The 19,479-nt window shown below is 41.1% G+C and overlaps 3 protein-coding genes across 3 annotated transcripts; all 3 read left to right on the forward strand.

Annotated features, from left to right (window-relative positions):
* The first annotated feature begins 1,774 nt into the window (after positions 1–1,774).
* On the forward strand, positions 1,775–5,441 carry LOC134099185 (olfactory receptor 6N2-like). Its single transcript, XM_062551976.1, has 2 exons — positions 1,775–2,662; positions 5,259–5,441. Exons 1-2 carry the CDS (start codon positions 1,775–1,777, stop codon positions 5,439–5,441), a joined length of 1,071 nt encoding a protein of 356 aa, XP_062407960.1.
* A 1,379-nt stretch (positions 5,442–6,820) lies between these two features.
* On the forward strand, positions 6,821–7,723 carry LOC134099186 (olfactory receptor 52L1-like). The gene has a single exon (XM_062551978.1). It carries the CDS (start codon positions 6,821–6,823, stop codon positions 7,721–7,723), a length of 903 nt encoding a protein of 300 aa, XP_062407962.1.
* An 8,210-nt stretch (positions 7,724–15,933) lies between these two features.
* LOC134099187 (olfactory receptor 10AG1-like) lies at positions 15,934–19,245 on the forward strand. Its single transcript, XM_062551979.1, has 4 exons — positions 15,934–15,949; positions 16,849–16,854; positions 18,632–18,752; positions 19,068–19,245. The coding sequence occupies exons 1-4, from the start codon at positions 15,934–15,936 to the stop codon at positions 19,243–19,245; spliced, it is 321 nt and encodes a 106-aa protein (XP_062407963.1).
* The last annotated feature ends 234 nt before the right edge of the window (positions 19,246–19,479 follow it).

Genomic DNA, 19,479 nt, shown 5'->3' on the forward strand with positions numbered 1-19,479 from the left:
GTATGTCTCTATATTTCAGCCTTTGCAATACCACACCATCATGACCCCACAGAAAGTGAAACAACTGTCATTTGCCGTTAACTTTGTGCCCGCAGCTTTTTTACTTGTTCAAATATGTCTGACAACCCAGATTTCTCTGTGCCATGACACCATTCATAAGATTTTCTGTGATAACCTGTCTGTCCTGAGTTTATCATGCACTGACAGCATTCTTAGTTTTGTAAATAATGTGTATGGATTTTTTCTCCTCATTGGTTTTGGTTTGCTCCCTACATGTCTAATATTTCTGTCATATTTGAAAATTGTGGTGTTAACATTCAATGCTTCAACAAATGCGAAGAAAAAAGCCCTTGAAACATGCACTCCACATTTAGTTATATTTATCAATTTCTCTGCCGCCACATTCTTTGGTATTATATATAATCGTGTTAGTGACTATTTACCCAAAGAGCTTAATGCAGTGGTGACCATGAATTATGCACTTTCTCCTCCACTTGTGCATCCAGTTATATATGGTTTAAAAAACAAGGAAATTCAACACTGCCTCTCCAAAATTTGGAAAAAGACAATTTTTGCAGTTTCTCAAAGATAGCGCTCCCTTGAGTTCAAACCATTTGCCATATTTTGTTGTTTGTAAGGACCTTTCACGCAGAATGTAGCAGTACTGTATATTGGACTCCTGTGGGGAAAGGAATAGCAAGTGTGGTGGTGTTACAGTTGTAAAGGTTATAGTGGATTTAAGGTTCATCCTGAAATTTCACCTGAAAGCTGAATACCCATTACTTTTTGTGAGCAGTGTATAAATTGTGATTGTGGTGATTCACAATGTGGACCTCAAAGGCAAACTCGGGCATGTGCAGGTCTTTGGAACTATCAACATACTCATATCAATATGCTTCTAAGACACAATAACATCCACCAATAGCATCATGAACTTCATATCATTGAACTCACATTCTCATCTGCACTTGCTTTTTACACTGGGCGCACATTGTTTTATATTGTACTCATTAAAACAGTTTAAGGTCTATTGGTCTGGTCTAATTTTTCCCAAACATTTATGCTGCTATCACATCTGATATACCCAGTTCCATCAAGTGGAAGCTAATTGTTGTATGCTATGTGAACTGCCATTGCTCCCATTGTAGCCCAGCTGTAAGTGTTTGCAGCTTGTCATGACTATGAGGATGAGATCTGCAGTGTTAAAATGTCACTGATTCTACTTCTCATCTGTTAGGGCAGTTTAGAATAGATATCGTAGGTTACGAATGTAACTATGGATCTGTGAGACCGAGGGATGACCGTCACTATCCTTGTCGCTCGGACCATCCTGAGGCGTTTAGGGATAGGAGACTGACCCGGGAGCATTCTCTGCTATTCATTAACGCAGGTCATTCTGCTTCCGGAGGTCATGGACATGACTATTTTGACATAGGGTCTCGGTGATAGGCAGAATGAAGGTGATCATTCCTTTTTAGACCGTAGTGACGGTCAGAGTGAGGTCGAAACAGATCTCATTATTGTAGCATTTTTTTTGCATTCATCCATGGAAATCAAAACATGATAGAGGTCCCTAAGGTGGAAGTTAAAGTATAAATGAGCCATCTAGTGCTTGTGTTCACAGTACAACAAAAGGTAGAATATAGACTTTAATATAATATGATATGATATTTTACTTGGTACTGTATATGTTTAGGTGGATGTGTTTAAATGCTGCTTCATGATGTTACAATTTGCTGTAGCATTATAGTGCATGTGAAATATTCCTGAAATAATGGGAAACAACTCTACTTTCAAAGTCTTTATTCTTTCTGGGCTGCAGGACTCAGGAGTTTACAAGCCTCTGTACTTCTTGTTGGTGTTTGTCCTTTACATCCTCATTATTGTAGTCAACTTAACTTTGATCTTTATTGTGACAGTGGATAAAAGCCTCCATGAGCCCATGTACATTTTCATCTGTCATCTGTGTGCAAATGGACTATATGGGACTGTTGGTTTCTATCCCAAACTTTTGCTGGACTTGCAATCTGATGTTCACATGATAAGCTACAGTTGGTGCTTGATTCAAACGTATGTGATTTACAGCTCTGCACTGTGTGAAATGACAGTTTTAACAGTGATGTCTTATGATCGCTATGTGGCTATTTGCAGACCACTGCAATACCACAACATTTTGACTCCACATGCTGTGCTAAAGTTGCTTGTATTAGCCTGGGCCTGTCCTCTCTTGTCAGCAGCAACAGTTATTATCTTCACTTCGAGAATATCCATTTGTGGATATCACATCTACAAACTATTCTGTGACAATGCTTCTATGGTAATGTTGGGATGTTATCGAGCAATAGCCAACCAGGCATGGAGTATGGTAGTTATTTCAGTATATCTTATACAGTTTATTTTAATTTTAATTTCTTATGCTGTCATTGTTCAGGTTTGTATATCATCCACTGAGGGTAGAGCAAAGTTCAGTAAAACATGTGTGCCTCATATAATGGTTATGGTTATATATAGTGTGACTGTTTTGTTTGATTTATTTTATAGCTGGGGTGGTTCAGTAAATCTTCCAATTGTTGTGCGTAATGCATTGGCTATACAATTTCTGATTCTTCCTCCACTACTGAACCCAATAATTTATGGCCTACAACTTCCACAGATTCGCAAAGTACTATGCAGACAACGTTGTAAACACATGTGTTATTTAAACAATGGATGATTAATCATTGTTTGATGAACCATGACAGCTTGCTCTGAAATTAGATGTTGAAGTACAGACTCCAACTGGTATATATGGTTCCTTTACTTAATCACGTTTTGATGTCAGTTAAATACTTTGAAAAACAAAGATTACAGAATACAGTAGCTTAAAGCAAAAAATAGGCTGAATTGATGAAATATTTACAAAAGCTTGAATAATGTATTGTTGGCAAGTTGAACTGTATTAACTCCGTTGAATATAAAGATAAATAAAATGATGTTGTTGTATTATGTGTCTTGTCGATATTAGTTTATTTATATTATGTAGATCATTTAAGAAATACTTTTTCTGAGTGGCTGGTACGGTGGCTATTATTTCTTGACACCTGAGATAGATGTGGTAAAAAAAAAAAGTGCCCTTTGTGTATACTGTAAATGCATGACCATATTGTATATCGGTGTCCCAATATACTGTACTGTAAAACTGCCTTGCCTTGTTCATTCATATTAATTTCATTTATCGGGAAAACTTATACTGTACAATAACATTGCTAAACTCATTAAACATGATTACTATTATGATCAAAGAAAACACATTTAGGTCTTATGTCCAATAATTGTTCTAGTGTCCAATTTTTGTGTTTTTCAAATTTGCTCCCATTCACCCTACAGTAGAGTACATCTACTCTTCCTACCGGGGCAGCCGCATGGCCTACTACAGTAGTTAGGTCTTCGGGCTTGTAACCGAAGAAAGGTTGCCAGTTTGATCTCCGACCAGTTGGGAAAATGTCAGTTAAATACTCTGGACAACAGAGATTGTAGAAGAGAGTAGCTTAAAGCAAAAACATAGGCTGAATCGATAAAAGATCTTGAATACTGTATTGTTGACAAATTGTATGCACTGTATACTGTGCATTGAATATAAGAAGAAATAAAATAACTTTCTTCATATTATGTGCATTGTAGATATATGCAAGATGTAGTTTATTATTTATTATCTCCCTCAACAATGGAATTCTCTTCTCTGATTGGCTGATGGGGTGGCCATTAACTTCGTATAACCTGCTACCTTTGAAGTAGTTCCCGTATCACACTTGAATATTAATTCGCCAAACTCGTTGCGAAGTTTAAATGAACTGTCACGTTGCATCCAAGCTGAAATACAGACGTGCAGAACCATAGTAACATTGTAGCATATGACGGAGGTGGATTGTAGCTAGTTTGATGCCATGTAGGCTATAAAAGTAGCGATCTTTCAAAGTTAAAGTTAATCAGAATCCTGGGATATGCCCGCTTGACAACGGGAGAAATAGAACTAACGACTGGCTTTTGGCCGTAGCAACCAGCCATTTAGAACTAACGACTGGCTTTTGGCCATAGCAACCATCCATTTAGAACTAGTAACGGCAGTTTTGTCCTGCAAGTAGAAAGTTGATGTGGCGGAAAGTAGTCCCACAGTCAACACAGTTTTAGCGATGTTTACGGACGCAACGGTGGAATAAAACTATGTTCTAATTATACAGGTTATGAATACAAACGGGAGATAAGCGGGATAACGGCCTTCGAGGTCGACCGGTTCGATGGAAATAATGGCACGGCGGAGGTAACTCCGTCTCCGTGCTTCGCACGTCGCCGGAGTTCTAGACCTCCACCTAGCCATTATTTCCATCGAACCGGTCACCTCGTCGGCCGTTATCCCTTACGTATCCCCTGGAGTGGCTCGTAGGGTGGCTGATATTTCTGTCAAGTTTATAAACTTTGCCAAGTTTATTCACCAGTCCATATCAGTGCAAAAAAAGTAAAGCAAACTGAACACGTTGGCTTCTTTTCAAACTTTGCAAAGAAAACTAGTGACTGGTTTGTAACCAGGCAGATGTATGCCTTCAAGAAGGCAGGTGCAGGGAAAGAATTCATTGAGGTTATCAATAACTTAAAAAGCTGAACTTGCGCAGCTTGACTTTGAATGGACAATGCAACAAGGGATTAAAAATTATATCTCACTCAGGACAGCAGCAGCCCTATACCGTTGTGTCAGAGGATCACACACATACAGTATAATGTACTGACAAAAGTGCTAGCAGATATAGCAGTCTGTAAGGAATTTAAAATTCAAAACAAAATGTAAACAAATTGTGTGCACGGTGACTGACAATGCTTCAACTTTTGTAAAAGCATCTAACTGTTTTGGAGAGTGTTGCTATTAATGCAGCAGCTGATGAAATAACTGAAAACAATGACTCAGAATCTGCCCCTGCAAGTGAGAGCTCGGATGAAGAAGATAGGCTTGAGCCTGCACCTCTCTCTGCGTTTGAGAATCCTTAACTTCCCTCTCACAGAAGGTGCACGGCCCTAACCTTAAATCTATAGTTGCCCAAGACACAAAGAAGGTAACTGATAGACAGTACAAAACATTTGCAAGGCCTGTGTTTTCAAAGGCATCTGCTCTGTGGAACAGAGTAAAACGAGGAGTTTGAAAGCCTCAGATTTTGTTGAGGAAAAGCTCAAGATTGAATTTGTCACTCCACAACAATACACATTGGAACTCTATGTTCCTCTCAATGCAGCGTCTGGCTCACATAGCCACCTTGACCCCGCAGGCCAGCAATCTGTTACTGCCAGTGGATCCTACTCCTGAATATGACAAACTCCTTCTGCACACTGTCTGTGATGCGTTTGGCCTTCGTCATTTCACTCCAGAAGAAATCGACTTCTTTCATAAGTTCCTGAGTGTGATTGGGTCCCTATAGCATATCCACTGAACATCCTTCAGGGGGTAAAAGAGCACATTCCTTGGGTACCTAGTTCCTACAATTGTGCAACTGAAAAATGATTTGAATAGCTACTGAAAGACTAACACCACGGCATGCGTCCCCTCATTCAAAATATGTTGCAATCACTGGAACGCATGCTTATTAAAAAGAAAGAGCACATACTGCTATACTACTCCCAGTGTTCAATTTGGACTGGGTGGAGGACGAGATTAAGCGATTGCAGTACGGATTGATGTTGAAGCAAGAGTTGCAATCTGTGAATGTGGCTAATGAGTCTGATCAAGCCCAGAACTCTGATGACCTTGAGAGGAAAAGCAGTGATTCATCCTTTTTCAAGTTCAATTGGACCGTTTTACGGAAGGTAAAAGTGTCTGTAAATGTCACCGACATAGGCTACTCCGTTATGTTTACTGACATGGCGCGTCCGGACCGGACTACATTACCTGGTAATTATTACTTTACCTGATGTCACCCCATAAAACTAATCCCGTCCGAATAGGCCTTTATATAAAGTGTGTTCCTCCTGATCTGAAAGTGTGCATATGATGCAAGTGTTTCATTTTGTCACCAGAGTTACATTTTGACAAAGGATTGTTAGGTTTTGATAGCAGAGTTTAGGCCTATAGTAAAGTTTCAATTTGACTTGAAAGGTATATTTCCTAATGTTGTGTTACTTGTGCATAGAGTTTTGGCACAGTGAGCGAAGTTTTGCAATATGTGTTCAAGCAACGGGCAAAAACTGTAGGCTCAGCATTCTGGGGCTTCGGGTTTTAGATTTACCAGCTGTTTACTCAGGTAGCCTAATTGGCTCACGTGCTAGAAACCAGACTGATATGAAACACCACGAAGCTTGTGGTCACGTGACACGGGCGTTTTTGAACCACGTTTTGAAACACTGTCCGAAACATCCGCGGTTCGGAAGCTCGACATGTTTCGAAACGTCGGCTTCGAGCGTTACATAGGCTACGTGGTTTGCTCTCTGTTTTCTCCGTTGTGGAATAGCCTACCCTGTGGATTGTATGGATATTTTGCCTGTTTTGAACTAACTTACCTATGACCCATGTCTCATTAAGATCCTGTGTTTTGGATTTCCTCTAAAACTGACTTTACCTGTCTAACTTCTTGGATCTTCTGTGCTTCTGAACTTTTGGAATTGAACGCCTCAACTTGAGCTGCCTTTACTTGCCGTACTTGACATCTCTCTTGTCAGCTCCGTTGTCAAGAGGATTGTCGTTCGTTGGACTGTAGCTTGGGAGATTCAGGTTCGATTCCCTGACGTAATAGCGTCGTAATCAGATATGAATATGAATGAATCCTCCATCAGAGATACTTTAACCCTCACAGTTTATTTGGGCATGGGCTCACCCAGATATTTGTTACTTGCTGTTGTTATCTTGACATACTTTGCCACTGTATTAGCCAATGTTACTCTCATGCTGTTGATTTTCCTAGATACATCTCTACACAAGCCTATGCATATATTTTTATTCAGTTTAATCTTGAATGGGCTTATGGGAAGTACTGCTGTTTGGCCAATGGTTATGAATATATTATTGACCAACAGCCCTCTAATCTCATATGAAGGATGTCTCATCCAAGCATTTTTCATTATAACCTATGGATCTTGCAACTTCTCTATGCTGACAGTGATGGCTTATGACAGATTTGTGTCCATATTTAAGCCTTTGCAGTACCATACCATCATGACCCCAAAAAGAGTAAAGCAGCTGTTGTTTCTTGCAAATGTCGGCCCTACAGCTTTAGTGCTTTTCCAAATATGTCTATCTTCTCAGCTATCTTTATGCAGATACAAGGTAAATAAGTTATACTGTGATAATGTATCCATAACTCGCTTATCATGCGGTGGCAGTCATGCCATTAAAAATCGCATTAGCAACCTGTATGGTATAGTTTGCATTATAGTTATTGTAGCCTTGCCGATGGTTCTTATTGTATCGTCTTATGTTAAAATTATAATGTTTACCTTTAAAGCTTCAAAGACTGCAAGAAAGAAAACATTTGATACCTGCTTTTCACACATTATTGTTTTCATAAATTTCTCACTGGTGACACTGTTCTCACTCATTTATAATCGCTTAAGTGCTTACTTACCAGGAGAGTACAACATTGTCGCATCAATAAATTATATCCTTGTTCCACCATTGTTGCATCCAATCATATATGGCATAAAAACAAAGGAATTTAGACAAAGGTTCTCAAGAGCCTGGAGAAAAATTGCCATCAGACAGGGTGTTTGATGATGTTTTGTCAAAACTAAAAATGTGTGGAAAGGAATCATTATGGAAGGGCGATAACAGTTGATTGTTGTGGGATATTTTCGTAGCTATTATGCACCCAACTGAGTGTGTGCCTGCTTTGCTGTTGTCCTATGCTGTAATGTGCAATAAAACATGGTGCATTGAAATGAGTCAATATTTACTTGTACGGCATATCATTGTTATACTAATATCTACAGTCCTCCTGTGTAAGGAAGGTTTTGTTGTAATCTACTCCTGTGTCATGCAGGTTGAGATAAATAACTACTAGATGTTGTACATTTTATTTAGAAAACACCTTTCAGACAACAAGAGGAGCAGAGGGTTGTCACACCAATGACTTCAGAAAGTAAAGGTCCTGCCACATATTCGCTCCAACCTTTCGCTAAATCAGCTGACATCAATTCTCAGCCAGGTAGGTGAGCTAATAGGTAAAATCACAGGTATAGGTTGAAACAACACATGGTAGGACTTTTACTTTCTGAAGCCGGACTTTTACACCTATATGCTGATTAAGATTTAAAAAGATTTATGTTAAGGTTGAAGCTGCAATGGAGCAACACTGTGTAGGACAGCATATTGTAATTTTTGAAGGACACACAACAGTTTAACATGAGATGTCAGCAGGGGTGGGGGATGATTGCAGAAGCATTCATCATGGTGGTACAGCAATTGACAGACAATTGTACCTTTGGAGTGCTTAAAGATGAACTCAAGAGGTTCAATTGTAGTGAATAAAATACATGGAAAAGAAATTCTCAGAAACAGCTGCAAGTGGATCCAGAATCGACCCTTACAAAAGCCATACAAAATGTGAGACAGAATGTTAAGAAACAACAGACGATACTGCACAGCAGTGTGCAGTGGGAGGTGACCCCAAAACAAATGTGGACGCCATTAAGATGATGAAAAAAGGGTGAAAAAAGCTCCAGCACACATGAAGAAAGACAGACCGACCAAAAGTCTGATGCTCCAAGTGAAAAGGAATGTGACCAATGAAGGACATAAACATGAATGGAAGTTGAAAAAATGTCCAAGTTGTATTGTCATGTAGGCTACCCATATGTAATATCAGTAATGAAAAGTCTTGGGCTCAAGAGCCAGCTGAACTTTAAAGAATATTACATTGAATAGTAGAATTAAGAGAGGGTATATTTATTTCTGATAAACACAAGAAAATACATATAAATGAAAAGTTAGTGGCAAGTGCATTATGAGTGGGTAAAGTTAAGCATCCTGATGGGTGACATGTAACCGTCATAAGAATGACATGACACATGTCATGCGCATTAATGAGTGCGTTTACAGGCATGGACATTAATATTCCGATATTAACCTGGTTAAGACCATATTCCGAATAAGATACTCATGTAAACATCATTTTTCGATTGCCTTAACCGGAATAAGGTCATTTTCGGAATAAGCATAACCGAAATAAAATAGGTGGAGTATTCCGATCATATTCTGGTTATTTAGGTGCATTCTAGACATGTAAACACCTTATTCGGAATACTGACGCTCTATTGGAATATTCACGGTATTTCGCGACCATTAAACACAGCATTATGGCAAATAACAACAAACTGTTTGACGGCCCACAGGATTTTTCTGTCGCGACAGTAAAAGAAAAGAAAAAGACCTTCTGCCGGCAAACTTAGTTATATTTAAGCGGAGCCTCAGAAAAGATGTTGAGAATGAAGAAGAAGGTAGGCTACACTTTGAAGCGAAGAAGAAACACACGTTAGACAGCATAGTAGCGACATATGTGGCAGCATACTGTAGCTGAGTAGGCTAGTGATAAAGTTACTATGGAAACATTCAGGGAAGGAACGTTAGAACTTTCATTAATCAGAGTATGCTGTGTGTCATGTAAACAGGACTATGAACAGAGTATTCTTTTAATAACTCATGTAAACACCTTATTCTGAATATTGTCAACATTCAGAATAAGGTCCATATTCGGAATATTAATGTCCATGTAAACGCACTCATTGTTATGACGGTCCAAATTTCCTCCTACAGATGACAGAGAAAAGAGGCCTTCATGACTACATTGTTGTGGACAGGCAGTCAGAGTGTGTGTGTGGTCCCTTAAGGGTTAACCACAGCAAGTGCTGTCTGCTACTGCTGAGCTCCCATCACTCCTCCTCAGGGAATGAGTTTAAATTGCCCTCTTAGGACTGATGCCTTACAGTGGACTAATGACCCCTCCCACAGTGACCATCATCTTGGTAAACAGGCGTATTATTGCATCAGCTTGCTCTTCATTAAAGGTAAACTATGCAACATTTTTCAGTTAATCAATTCGTTTCATACTGTTATAGGATTAAATGAGTCATTACCAGTCGAACGTTTTTGCTATTGCAAAATCATCATTTCTGAAAGTTTCTGGTTCCCTCAACCAGAGAATGTCTAATAGGGGGAGAACGGCCACTCTCTAAATACTTCCGCATGGTACTGCAACTAGAGGGCGATCGCAAGCAAGTGGAGAATGAATGGAGGTGAATGGAGTTTCTCCTAAAATCCACCTTTCTCTGGATATAATTTGTTGTGTAGAAATCGGAATATTGCATGCGAAAGGGGGTCAAAGAAATTCGATTATTCGAATATTCGATTTGTCCCTAAAAAGTTCTAAAAAGCCTTTCAAACGTGTCAATGATGTCATTCATTAGCAGGATGCTAGTGTGTTATGGGCAACAACAATGCTAAGGGCCATAAGTACGTGTTCATTCAACTTTCGACCAATAATCCATATTGAGCTTGCAGAAACTAAAATCCAATGTTCAATTTTTCAATGACAATCAGGTGAAACAGACCAATTTAGCTGTCTAGCCCCATAGACCCCCATTGTTTTGCACTTGCTCGTGATCGCCCCTAGCGGAACTGCAACTGGAACTGCAGGTAAAATGCTATTACAATGGAGTTAATAGGGAGTGAACCGGCTCTCCCTAAAGGGGCTCTGCCTCAATCAAAGATCATTAAGGACGGAGCAAGATACTTCGTCGTAGTTCATGTCCCCCCCCTTGTGACTCGTGTTCGAGGAAGTCGCTTCTCATGAAGTATCTTGTTCCGCCCTTAATGATCTTTGCCTCAACTTCAACGTTGGTCACATTCAAACCCCAAAATGAATGTAAACCTACTCAGTAATGTCACTGTGGCCATGTGAAAGCACAAAAACACCTGCTTTTTAACCAGAGCACGTAGCTATTCTCTCCCCTCGGTGCATGGTACGCAGTATGGTGTTCAAGGGCGTTCTTGTGTTACTCCTCCACCAGCGGCATCACCATCAGAGTTAGGAGAGTTGAACGAGCTTTTGAAACGTCAGCAAGAGCAACTTGACCGGCTCACTCAAACTGTAGGCCATCACACAATGGGCCGTTGATTTGCAGGCGGTGCCAACAGCCGGGGCATTTTGCCTGGGAGTGTGACGGGGAACGAGTCCTGGCCCGCCTAGGTGCTCGTTCTTCCACTTGCCCGCCCCTTAGAACAGCTAGATCTTCCCCGGCTCAGCACTAGGGAAACTGAAGCCCACTGAGCTGCAGCTCAGGTGGGGCCTGTATCGAGTAATGAGCGCCTTCAGTCGTGCCACTGGCTACAGCTTCGGGCCGCTAACGGCCTTAAAATCCCCTATGTGTGTTATCTGGAGCTGGAGGTCACTCTTTGTGAAGAATAGAATAGAATAGAATATATACTTTTTTGATCCTGTGAGGGAGATTCGATTAGTTTCTCTGCATTTAACCCAATTTAACCGAATTAGTGTGTACACACAGTGAGGTGAATTACACACTAACCCAGAGCAGTGAGCTGCCTGCCCAACCAGCGGCGCTCGGGGAGCAGTGAGGGGTTAGGTGCCTTGCTCAAGGGCGCTTCAGCCGTGGACTAGTCAGGGATCGAACCGCCAACCCTCCAGTTACAAGCCCCAAGCCCTAACCAGTAGGCCACGGCTGCCCCAATATCAATACCACGGCTGCTCCTTCATATCATTGTGGTAAGACTATATACAATGCTGTGGAATTTTAGTAGTGAGGGATCCAGTAGGTACTGTATTTCGCCCGTGGCCCCTGGGGTGTTGGGGATGAATGTGATGAGCCGATGTTATCGGGAGCTTTTTGGGACACACGGCCCGGCCCTGTTTGATTCTTCTGCTATCTCCCACGCATCCGGTGAAACAACGGTAATTTGCCGCTTCACAATGCAGACTTCTAGGGAAATTCGTGCATATGAAGGTCTTTGGTCCTGTCAACATTTCGAGGGCTGAGAAACAAAGGGGCGTAAGTGACATTTCACCAACTTTACAGGAGAGCCAAAACAAATCTAACTGCTTCTATATGTTCACAGTTAAAGACCTTTGGTTATTACAGTGCATGAAAATGCACTGTACTGTTCTTCCTAGGCTTCTTCTTCTTCTTCTTCTTATTATTCCGCTTACCAAATTCATTTTTTCTATTCAGCTTGAACCGTTTAACCTAGAAACTTCATTCAAACGTTGTAACGTAGGTCTTCAATAGGGGCATGCTGCTAAGTATTTTTCAACTTTGTAACTTTTATACTTTTTAAACTATAAATTAAAAACTATTACAAATTTCCCCATAGACTTAACATTGGCCTCTATGACATCACAGTCGGGTCGTTAAGCAATTAGAATCTTATGCCAGGTGGCCAGCCCCACCTGCAGCAGCCCTCTCTCTCTCAGGCTTTAAGCATACAACTCTCTGTGAAGACTACATATCCTGTTAACCTGTTTCGTCTTTCCACAACCGTTTCAAAATAAAAGTCCTCACTGCAATAATACACTATTAAATCATTTAACCATTGAAACTACTCAACTATTTAACTGTTCAACCATTCCAACTGTCAGTTATCATCAACTATGCCTCCAGTCAACTACATGAGACCTCCATGTACCTGGCAACCAACATAGCAACCATCAAAATTAAGCGTTTATGACCGTTTCCATAGCAACCAACATGATTTTACTACAGTAACTTCTTTATTCCTGATAGTGGCAGCCATGGATACCCTATCAACAAATGTTTCAAAATAAAAGTCCTCAGTAGCAAGTTAGCTAGTTAGCATGGTTAGCATAGTTAGCATCGTTAGCATTTTTAGCATAGCTGCTAGAAATGATTAGCTAAGTTAGCTAATCAACCTAGTTAGCATTGCTAACATAGTTAGCATTGTTAACATAGTTAACATTTTTAGCATAACTGCTAGAAATGATTAGCTAAGTTAGCTAATCAACCTGGTTGGCATTGTTAGCATAGTTGACATTGTTAACGTAGTTAGCATTTTTAACATAACTGCTAGAAATGATTAGCTAAGTTAGCTAATCAACCTGGTTAGCATAGTTAGCATTTTTAGCATAACTGATAGAAATCATTAGCTAGGTTAGCTAATCAACCTGGTTAACATTGCTAGCATAGTTAGCATTGTTAGCATAGTTAACATTTTTAACATTTTTGTTAGAAATCATTAGTTAAGTTAGCTGATCAACCTGGTTAGCATTGTTAGCATAGTTAGCATTGTTAACATTTTTACCATAACTGTTAGAAATCATTAGCTTAGTAAACCAATCAACCTGGTTATCATTGTTAACATTTTAACATACCTTTTAGAAATCATTAGTTAAGTTACAACTGGAATGTTTAACCTTTAAACTGTCTACCTTCACACATTAACTCTCTTTAAACTATGCAACCACCATGTTTACCCTAGCTACACCTTAGTAACCATATCTACATTATCTATCTATATATTTTTGCATTTTCATGCACTGGTAATTCCTTGGAATTGCATTTCTAGTTGTTTAATAACGTTATATTTATGTAACAGGACTAGGTCCACGCCCCTAGTTAGCTCGGCAGTGTGAGCCAATCCGTAGATGGAAGCGGCTATAAAGTCTACTTTTATTTTGATAGTCGACGTCCTAGCCGAACAACGTTGGTGGTCTACCTGACTCCGGCCTACACCGCAGGATTTCCGTGCGCTATGTGGCCTCCTGCGAGTTGGTTATCCAGTGACTGCTGGTAGGTAATTGCAATAGCCTATGCGTTAATAGTGACATGTCCTGTGTTTGTTATAACTTAAACTTTGGGGTTTATAGGACCATGACATGGGCAGCATTGCAAGACGTGGGCCTCACAACACAGCCGACGTCTGATTGGTATGTCACGATTAACTGTCGTCAAATTAACGTGTAGCTCTTGTTGGTTTTAATTGTGTGTACTCTTTGTGTAGCAGATCGCGGCGGTAACAGAGAGCGGCAACATCAAGGCGCCTTGGTTCCAGTTACGAATGCTGCTGTTTTGTTTTGTTTGATTTTGTGTCGTTTCATTCTGTTTGTCGTATTGGCTAAGTGTTAGCCTCTGTAAGAGGGTGTTTAGTGACCTGAATGTTTCATTCATGAACTGACCGACTCGAGTGTATATTGTTTGTAATAGGCCTAGTGGCTCACTCATGGATCCCCCCTCCCTATCCTGGACAGGAGCTGCAAACCGACAGGGTGATGGGCTATTTCGGTGGTGGTGTGCCTTCACGTTTCCTGCTGTGGTGTCTGAGTATTTGATGCTGACATGTTCACGTGTGGTGTGTCGTGAGATGTGTCTGTTATACTCCTCAGCCCTGGGTAAGCTTCAGCCCTGTTCATGGCTCTCCCTATCCCTTCCCATCAGCCATTAGTCCAGCACAGTCTGGTGTGTCTGCGTGTATGTGTCATGTCTTCCATACTGGTATTGTTAAGTGAGATGGCTGGGACCTCTCCTTCGTGTTGTATGTAGTTATGTCAGTCTATGTGTTTATGTCAGTGCCTTTAATGGCCAGGGTGTTGCCTGGAGAGAATCAACTCCCTGTGTTTTTAAAATGATAATAAAGACTGTTTATTTTTGGACACATGCCTCTGGTTTTCTGTGATCACGAACCTGTGTTGCCTGGTTGTTTGTAATATCATAACCAGTCCTATAGTATTAATATGCTGAGGGGAAGGGCCTCAGATGGCGTAGTCGACTTGTGTCAATTTAGAACAAACCATCCACTTTGTCACATTTGGCGTAGTTGGCAGAGGATCACATAGCAAAGCCAGAGACGTGTGTTCCAGTGTTTTTCTGTCTTTTGTATTTTTGTGCTTTTGCTTTGTCATATTAGTATTGGTTTATCTTTACTTTATTTTTTTCTCAAAGACAAAACAGCAGCTGTTTGTTGAACCAAGAGGGAGTCAGGTAGGCTTGGTTGGTGCATGGCCAGCTTCAGTTGGAGTGTGTGTGTGTGTGTGTGTGTGTGTGTGTGTGTGTGTGTGTGTGTGTGTGTGTGTGTGTGTGTGTGTGTGTGTGTGTGTCTGTGTGTGTGTGGGTGTGTGTGTCTGCAGCATTGATTGGCTGCTACTCACGTGTTGTTGTCTGTTTGCAGATTGACCAGGAGTGGCTCCTACCTATTGGGACCTTCGGGGCATGGGCTGTGGTACCCATTAGCGGGGTCTGGGAGGCTCCTGGCCTCTGTGTTGCGGGGTTCGGCCTATTGACCACCCGCGCAGTGCGTTTTGTGTTTGTGCATAGATGGACCGGGAGTGGATCCTTCCTATGAGGACTCTCGGGGCATGGGCTGTGGTACCCATTAGCGGGGTCTGGAAGGATCCCCTCCAGTCCTGTGTCACGGTGTTTGGCCTACTGACCACCCGTGCAGTGTGTTCGGTGTCATGTGTGCAGGAACCAGGAGTGACTCCTCCCTATTGGGCCTTCGGGGCATGGGCTGTGGTACCCATTAGCGGGGTCTGGGAGGCTCTGGGCCTCTGTCGCGGTGTTCGGCCTACTGACCACCCGCGCAGTGTGTTATGTGTTGTATGTTATGTGTACAGTTTGACAAGGAGTGGATCCTACCGATGGGGACCTTGGGGCATGGGCTGTGGTACCCATTAGCGGGGTCTGGAAAGATCCCCTCCTGTCAGGTGTCGCGGTGTTTGGCCTACTGACCACCCGCGTGTTAGTAATTTGTGTGTTACAGTAGCTAGGGGTGGCTCTTTCCTATGAGGACTTTCGGGACATGGGACCCCAGTCGGGGTGAGGCCCATTAGCGAGGTCTGGGTGTAGAGTCCCCCTGGCTCCTGCCTGTCGCGGCGTTTTGGCCTACAGACCAGCCGTGGGTTATGTTTTTAAGTGAGTCAAGCAGCCTGTAGTGCCTCCTCACCTGCAGACCTTCGGGTCATGGGTCACCGTCAAGGTGAGGGCCATTAGCGGGATCTAGTGTGGAGGCCCTCCTGGATCCTTGCTCCTCATTTTTGTGGATCAATCGTCGGGACGACGATTCAGGAAGGCGGGGAAGAATGTAACAGGACTAGGTCCACGCCCCTAGTTAGCTCGGCAGTGTGAGCCAATCCGTAGATGGAAGCGGCTATAAAGTCTACTTTTATTTTGATAGTCGACGTCCTAGCCGAACAACGTTGGTGGTCTACCTGACTCCGGCCTACACCGCAGGATTTCCGTGCGCTATGTGGCCTCCTGCGAGTTGGTTATCCAGTGACTGCTGGTAGGTAATTGCAATAGCCTATGCGTTAATAGTGACATGTCCTGTGTTTGTTATAACTTAAACTTTGGGGTTTATAGGACCATAACATGGGCAGCATTGCAAGACGTGGGCCTCACAACACAGCCGACGTCTGATTGGTATGTCACGATTAACTGTCGTCAAATTAACGTGTAGCTCTTGTTGGTTTTAATTGTGTGTACTCTTTGTGTAGCAGATCGCGGCGGTAACAGAGAGCAGCAACATCAAGGCGCCTTGGTTCCAGTTACGAACGCTGCTGTTTTGTTTTGTTTGATTTTGTGTCGTTTCATTCTGTTTGTCGTATTGGCTAAGTGTTAGCCTCTGTAAGAGGGTGTTTAGTGACCTGAATGTTTCATTCATGAACTGACCGACTCGAGTGTATATTGTTTGTAATAGGCCTAGTGGCTCACTCATGGATCCCCCCTCTCTATCCTGGACAGGAGCTGCAAACCGACAGGGTGATGGGCTATTTCGGTGGTGGTGTGCCTTCACGTTTCCTGCTGTGGTGTCTGAGTATTTGATGCTGACATGTTCACGTGTGGTGTGTCGTGAGATGTGTCTGTTATACTCCTCAGCCCTGGGTAAGCTTCAGCCCTGTTCATGGCTCTCCCTATCCCTTCCCATCAGCCATTAGTCCAGCACAGTCTGGTGTGTCTGCGTGTATGTGTCATGTCTTCCATACTGGTATTGTTAAGTGAGATGGCTGGGACCTCTCCTTCGTGTTGTATGTAGTTATGTCAGTCTATGTGTTTATGTCAGTGCCTTTAGTGGCCAGGGTGTTGCCTGGAGAGAATCAACTCCCTGTGTTTTTAAAATGATAATAAAGACTGTTTATTTTTGGACACATGCCTCTGGTTTTCTGTGATCACGAACCTGTGTTGCCTGGTTGTTTGTAATATCATAACCAGTCCTATAGTATTAATATGCTGAGGGGAAGGGCCTCAGATGGCGTAGTCGACTTGTGTCAATTTAGAACAAACCATCCACTTTGTCACATTTATAAATATTTTACTTCTATAATTTTGTCAGTTATAAAGAGCTCATCAAGAGCTTTCAGGTGATATGTATAACTCAATTTTGACCAAAATGTCTCTTACGCCCCTTTGGTTCTCAGCCCTCGATTTCTGATATCAATAATGTTTCTAAGACACAAAAACAGTCTGGTATGGGAGTTCTGACAGTCACACTATAAGCAAATACAGCGAGTTGTCACCAAGGCCTCACACAAGGCCTCATGGTGTGACCTCTCTGCAGTTCACGCTCTGTACTCGGAACGCACCTTAAACCACTTTGACATTGTTATTTCTAATTGCCATTCTCCTTAATGTAGCCTTATGGACATTGTTTATATTTGCTATTCTCATAATGTAGTCTGACCAGTGTTTTAAACTGTTCATTGATAAATTAATTATTGTATTGCTTTTCTTTCTTTGTCACTTTGGACCAGAATCCTAAAAGATCCCTCTCACCCAAACCATCACTTTTTCCAGCTTCTCTCCTCGGGACAACGTTTTAGACTTTTTTTTTAGATCGTTATTTATTTATTTATTAATTTCATTATTATTATTATTATTATTATTATTATTATTGAGCTGCTGTTGTTGAGACACTGTGAACTTCCATTGCAGCCCAGCTGTAAGTGTTTGCAGCTTGTCATGACTATGAGAATGAGCTCTGTGGTGTTGAAATGTCACTGATTCTACTACTGTGTGAGGGCAGTTTAGATATCTCATTAGTGTACTGTAGCATTTCCCTGCGTTCATCCATGGAAATCAAAACATCATAGAGGTCCCTAAGGTGGAAGTTAAGGTATAAATGAGCTATCTAGTGCTTGTGTTCCCAGTACAACAAAAGATAGACAGAGTATGAAGATTCAGTTTCAAACAATAATATACTTCACTTAACGCTTTATGTAATACTAAATGTGATATTTGATTTGGTATATATTTGTGGGTTGATGTGTTTAAATGGTGCTTCATGATATTTCAATAGCGTTACAGTACATGTGAAATATTCCTGAAATAATGGGAAACAACTCTACTTTTAAGTTCTTTATTCTTTCTGGGCTGCAGGACTCAGGAGTTTACAAACATTTGTACTTCTTTTTGGTGTTTGTCCTTTACATTCTCATAATTATAGGCAACGTAACTTTGATCATTATTGTGACAGTGGATAAAAGTCTCCATGAGCCCATGTACATTTTCATCTGTAATCTCTGTGCAAATGGACTCTACGGAACTGTTGGCTTTTACCCTAAACTTTTACTGGACTTGCAATCTGATGTTCACATGATAAGCTACAGATGGTGCTTGATTCAAACTTATGTCATTTACAGCTCTGCGATGTGTGAAATTTCAGTTCTAACAGTGATGTCTTATGATCGTTATGTGGCTATTTGCAGACCACTGCAATACCACAGCATTGTGACTCCACGTGCTGTGTTAAAGTTGCTTGTAGTAGCCTGGACTTATCCACTCTTGTCAGGAGCAATAGTTATTCTGCTTACTTCTAGAATACCCATTTGTAGAACTTATATCCATAAATTATTCTGTGACAATCCTTCAATAATGATGTTGGGATGTAATCGAGCCACAACCAACCAGGTATGGTTGAGTTTGATGGCAGTTGCCATTTATCTTTCACAGTTAGTCTTCATTTTAATTTCTTATGCCCATATTGTCCATGTTTGTATATCATCTAATGAGAGTAGAACAAAGTTCAGTAAAACTTGTGTTCCTCATATTGTGATTTTGGTCATTTATATTATGACTTCAATGTTTGATGTATTTTACAGCTGGGATGGTTCAGTAAATCTTCCAATAGGTGTGCGTAATGCATTGGCTATACAATTTCTGATTTTTCCTCCACTGTTGGACCCATTGATCTATGGCCTCCAACTTCCACAGATTCGAAAGGTACTACGTGGTCAAAGTTGTAAACACAAAATGACATGTCATCTTAGAAGAAATTGATGATTGATTGTTGTATGATGAACCATGTACTGCTTTGGATATCTTGATCTTAAATTGAATTAAATTAAATTAAATTCAAAAGCATCTTTATTAATGGCATTGACTCACTGTGACCACAACTCATATACTGTATATATATAACTATTGTTTGCATGTGTGTAGGATCATTATCATTATCATTATCATTATCATTATCATTACCATCGGATCTCTGCATGCCTGAAGGATATTTCA

The sequence above is a fragment of the Sardina pilchardus genome, chromosome 13 (genome assembly GCF_963854185.1).
Source record: "Sardina pilchardus chromosome 13, fSarPil1.1, whole genome shotgun sequence".
In the NCBI taxonomy this organism is placed as follows: Eukaryota; Metazoa; Chordata; class Actinopteri; order Clupeiformes; family Clupeidae; genus Sardina; species Sardina pilchardus.

Bases quoted from the DNA above. Each gene is read 5' to 3' on its own strand.
- LOC134099186 (XM_062551978.1), top strand. From the start codon at position 6,821: ATGGGCTCACCCAGATATTTGTTACTTGCTGTTGTTATCTTGACATAC.
- LOC134099187 (XM_062551979.1), top strand. The intron at 18,753-19,067 runs GTCAGGAGCAAT...TGTATTTTACAG, and splicing joins GCCTGGACTTATCCACTCTT to CTGGGATGGTTCAGTAAATC.
- LOC134099185 (XM_062551976.1), top strand. From the start codon at position 1,775: ATGGGAAACAACTCTACTTTCAAAGTCTTTATTCTTTCTGGGCTGCAG. The intron at 2,663-5,258 runs GTACTATGCAGA...CTCTCAATGCAG, and splicing joins AACTTCCACAGATTCGCAAA to CGTCTGGCTCACATAGCCAC.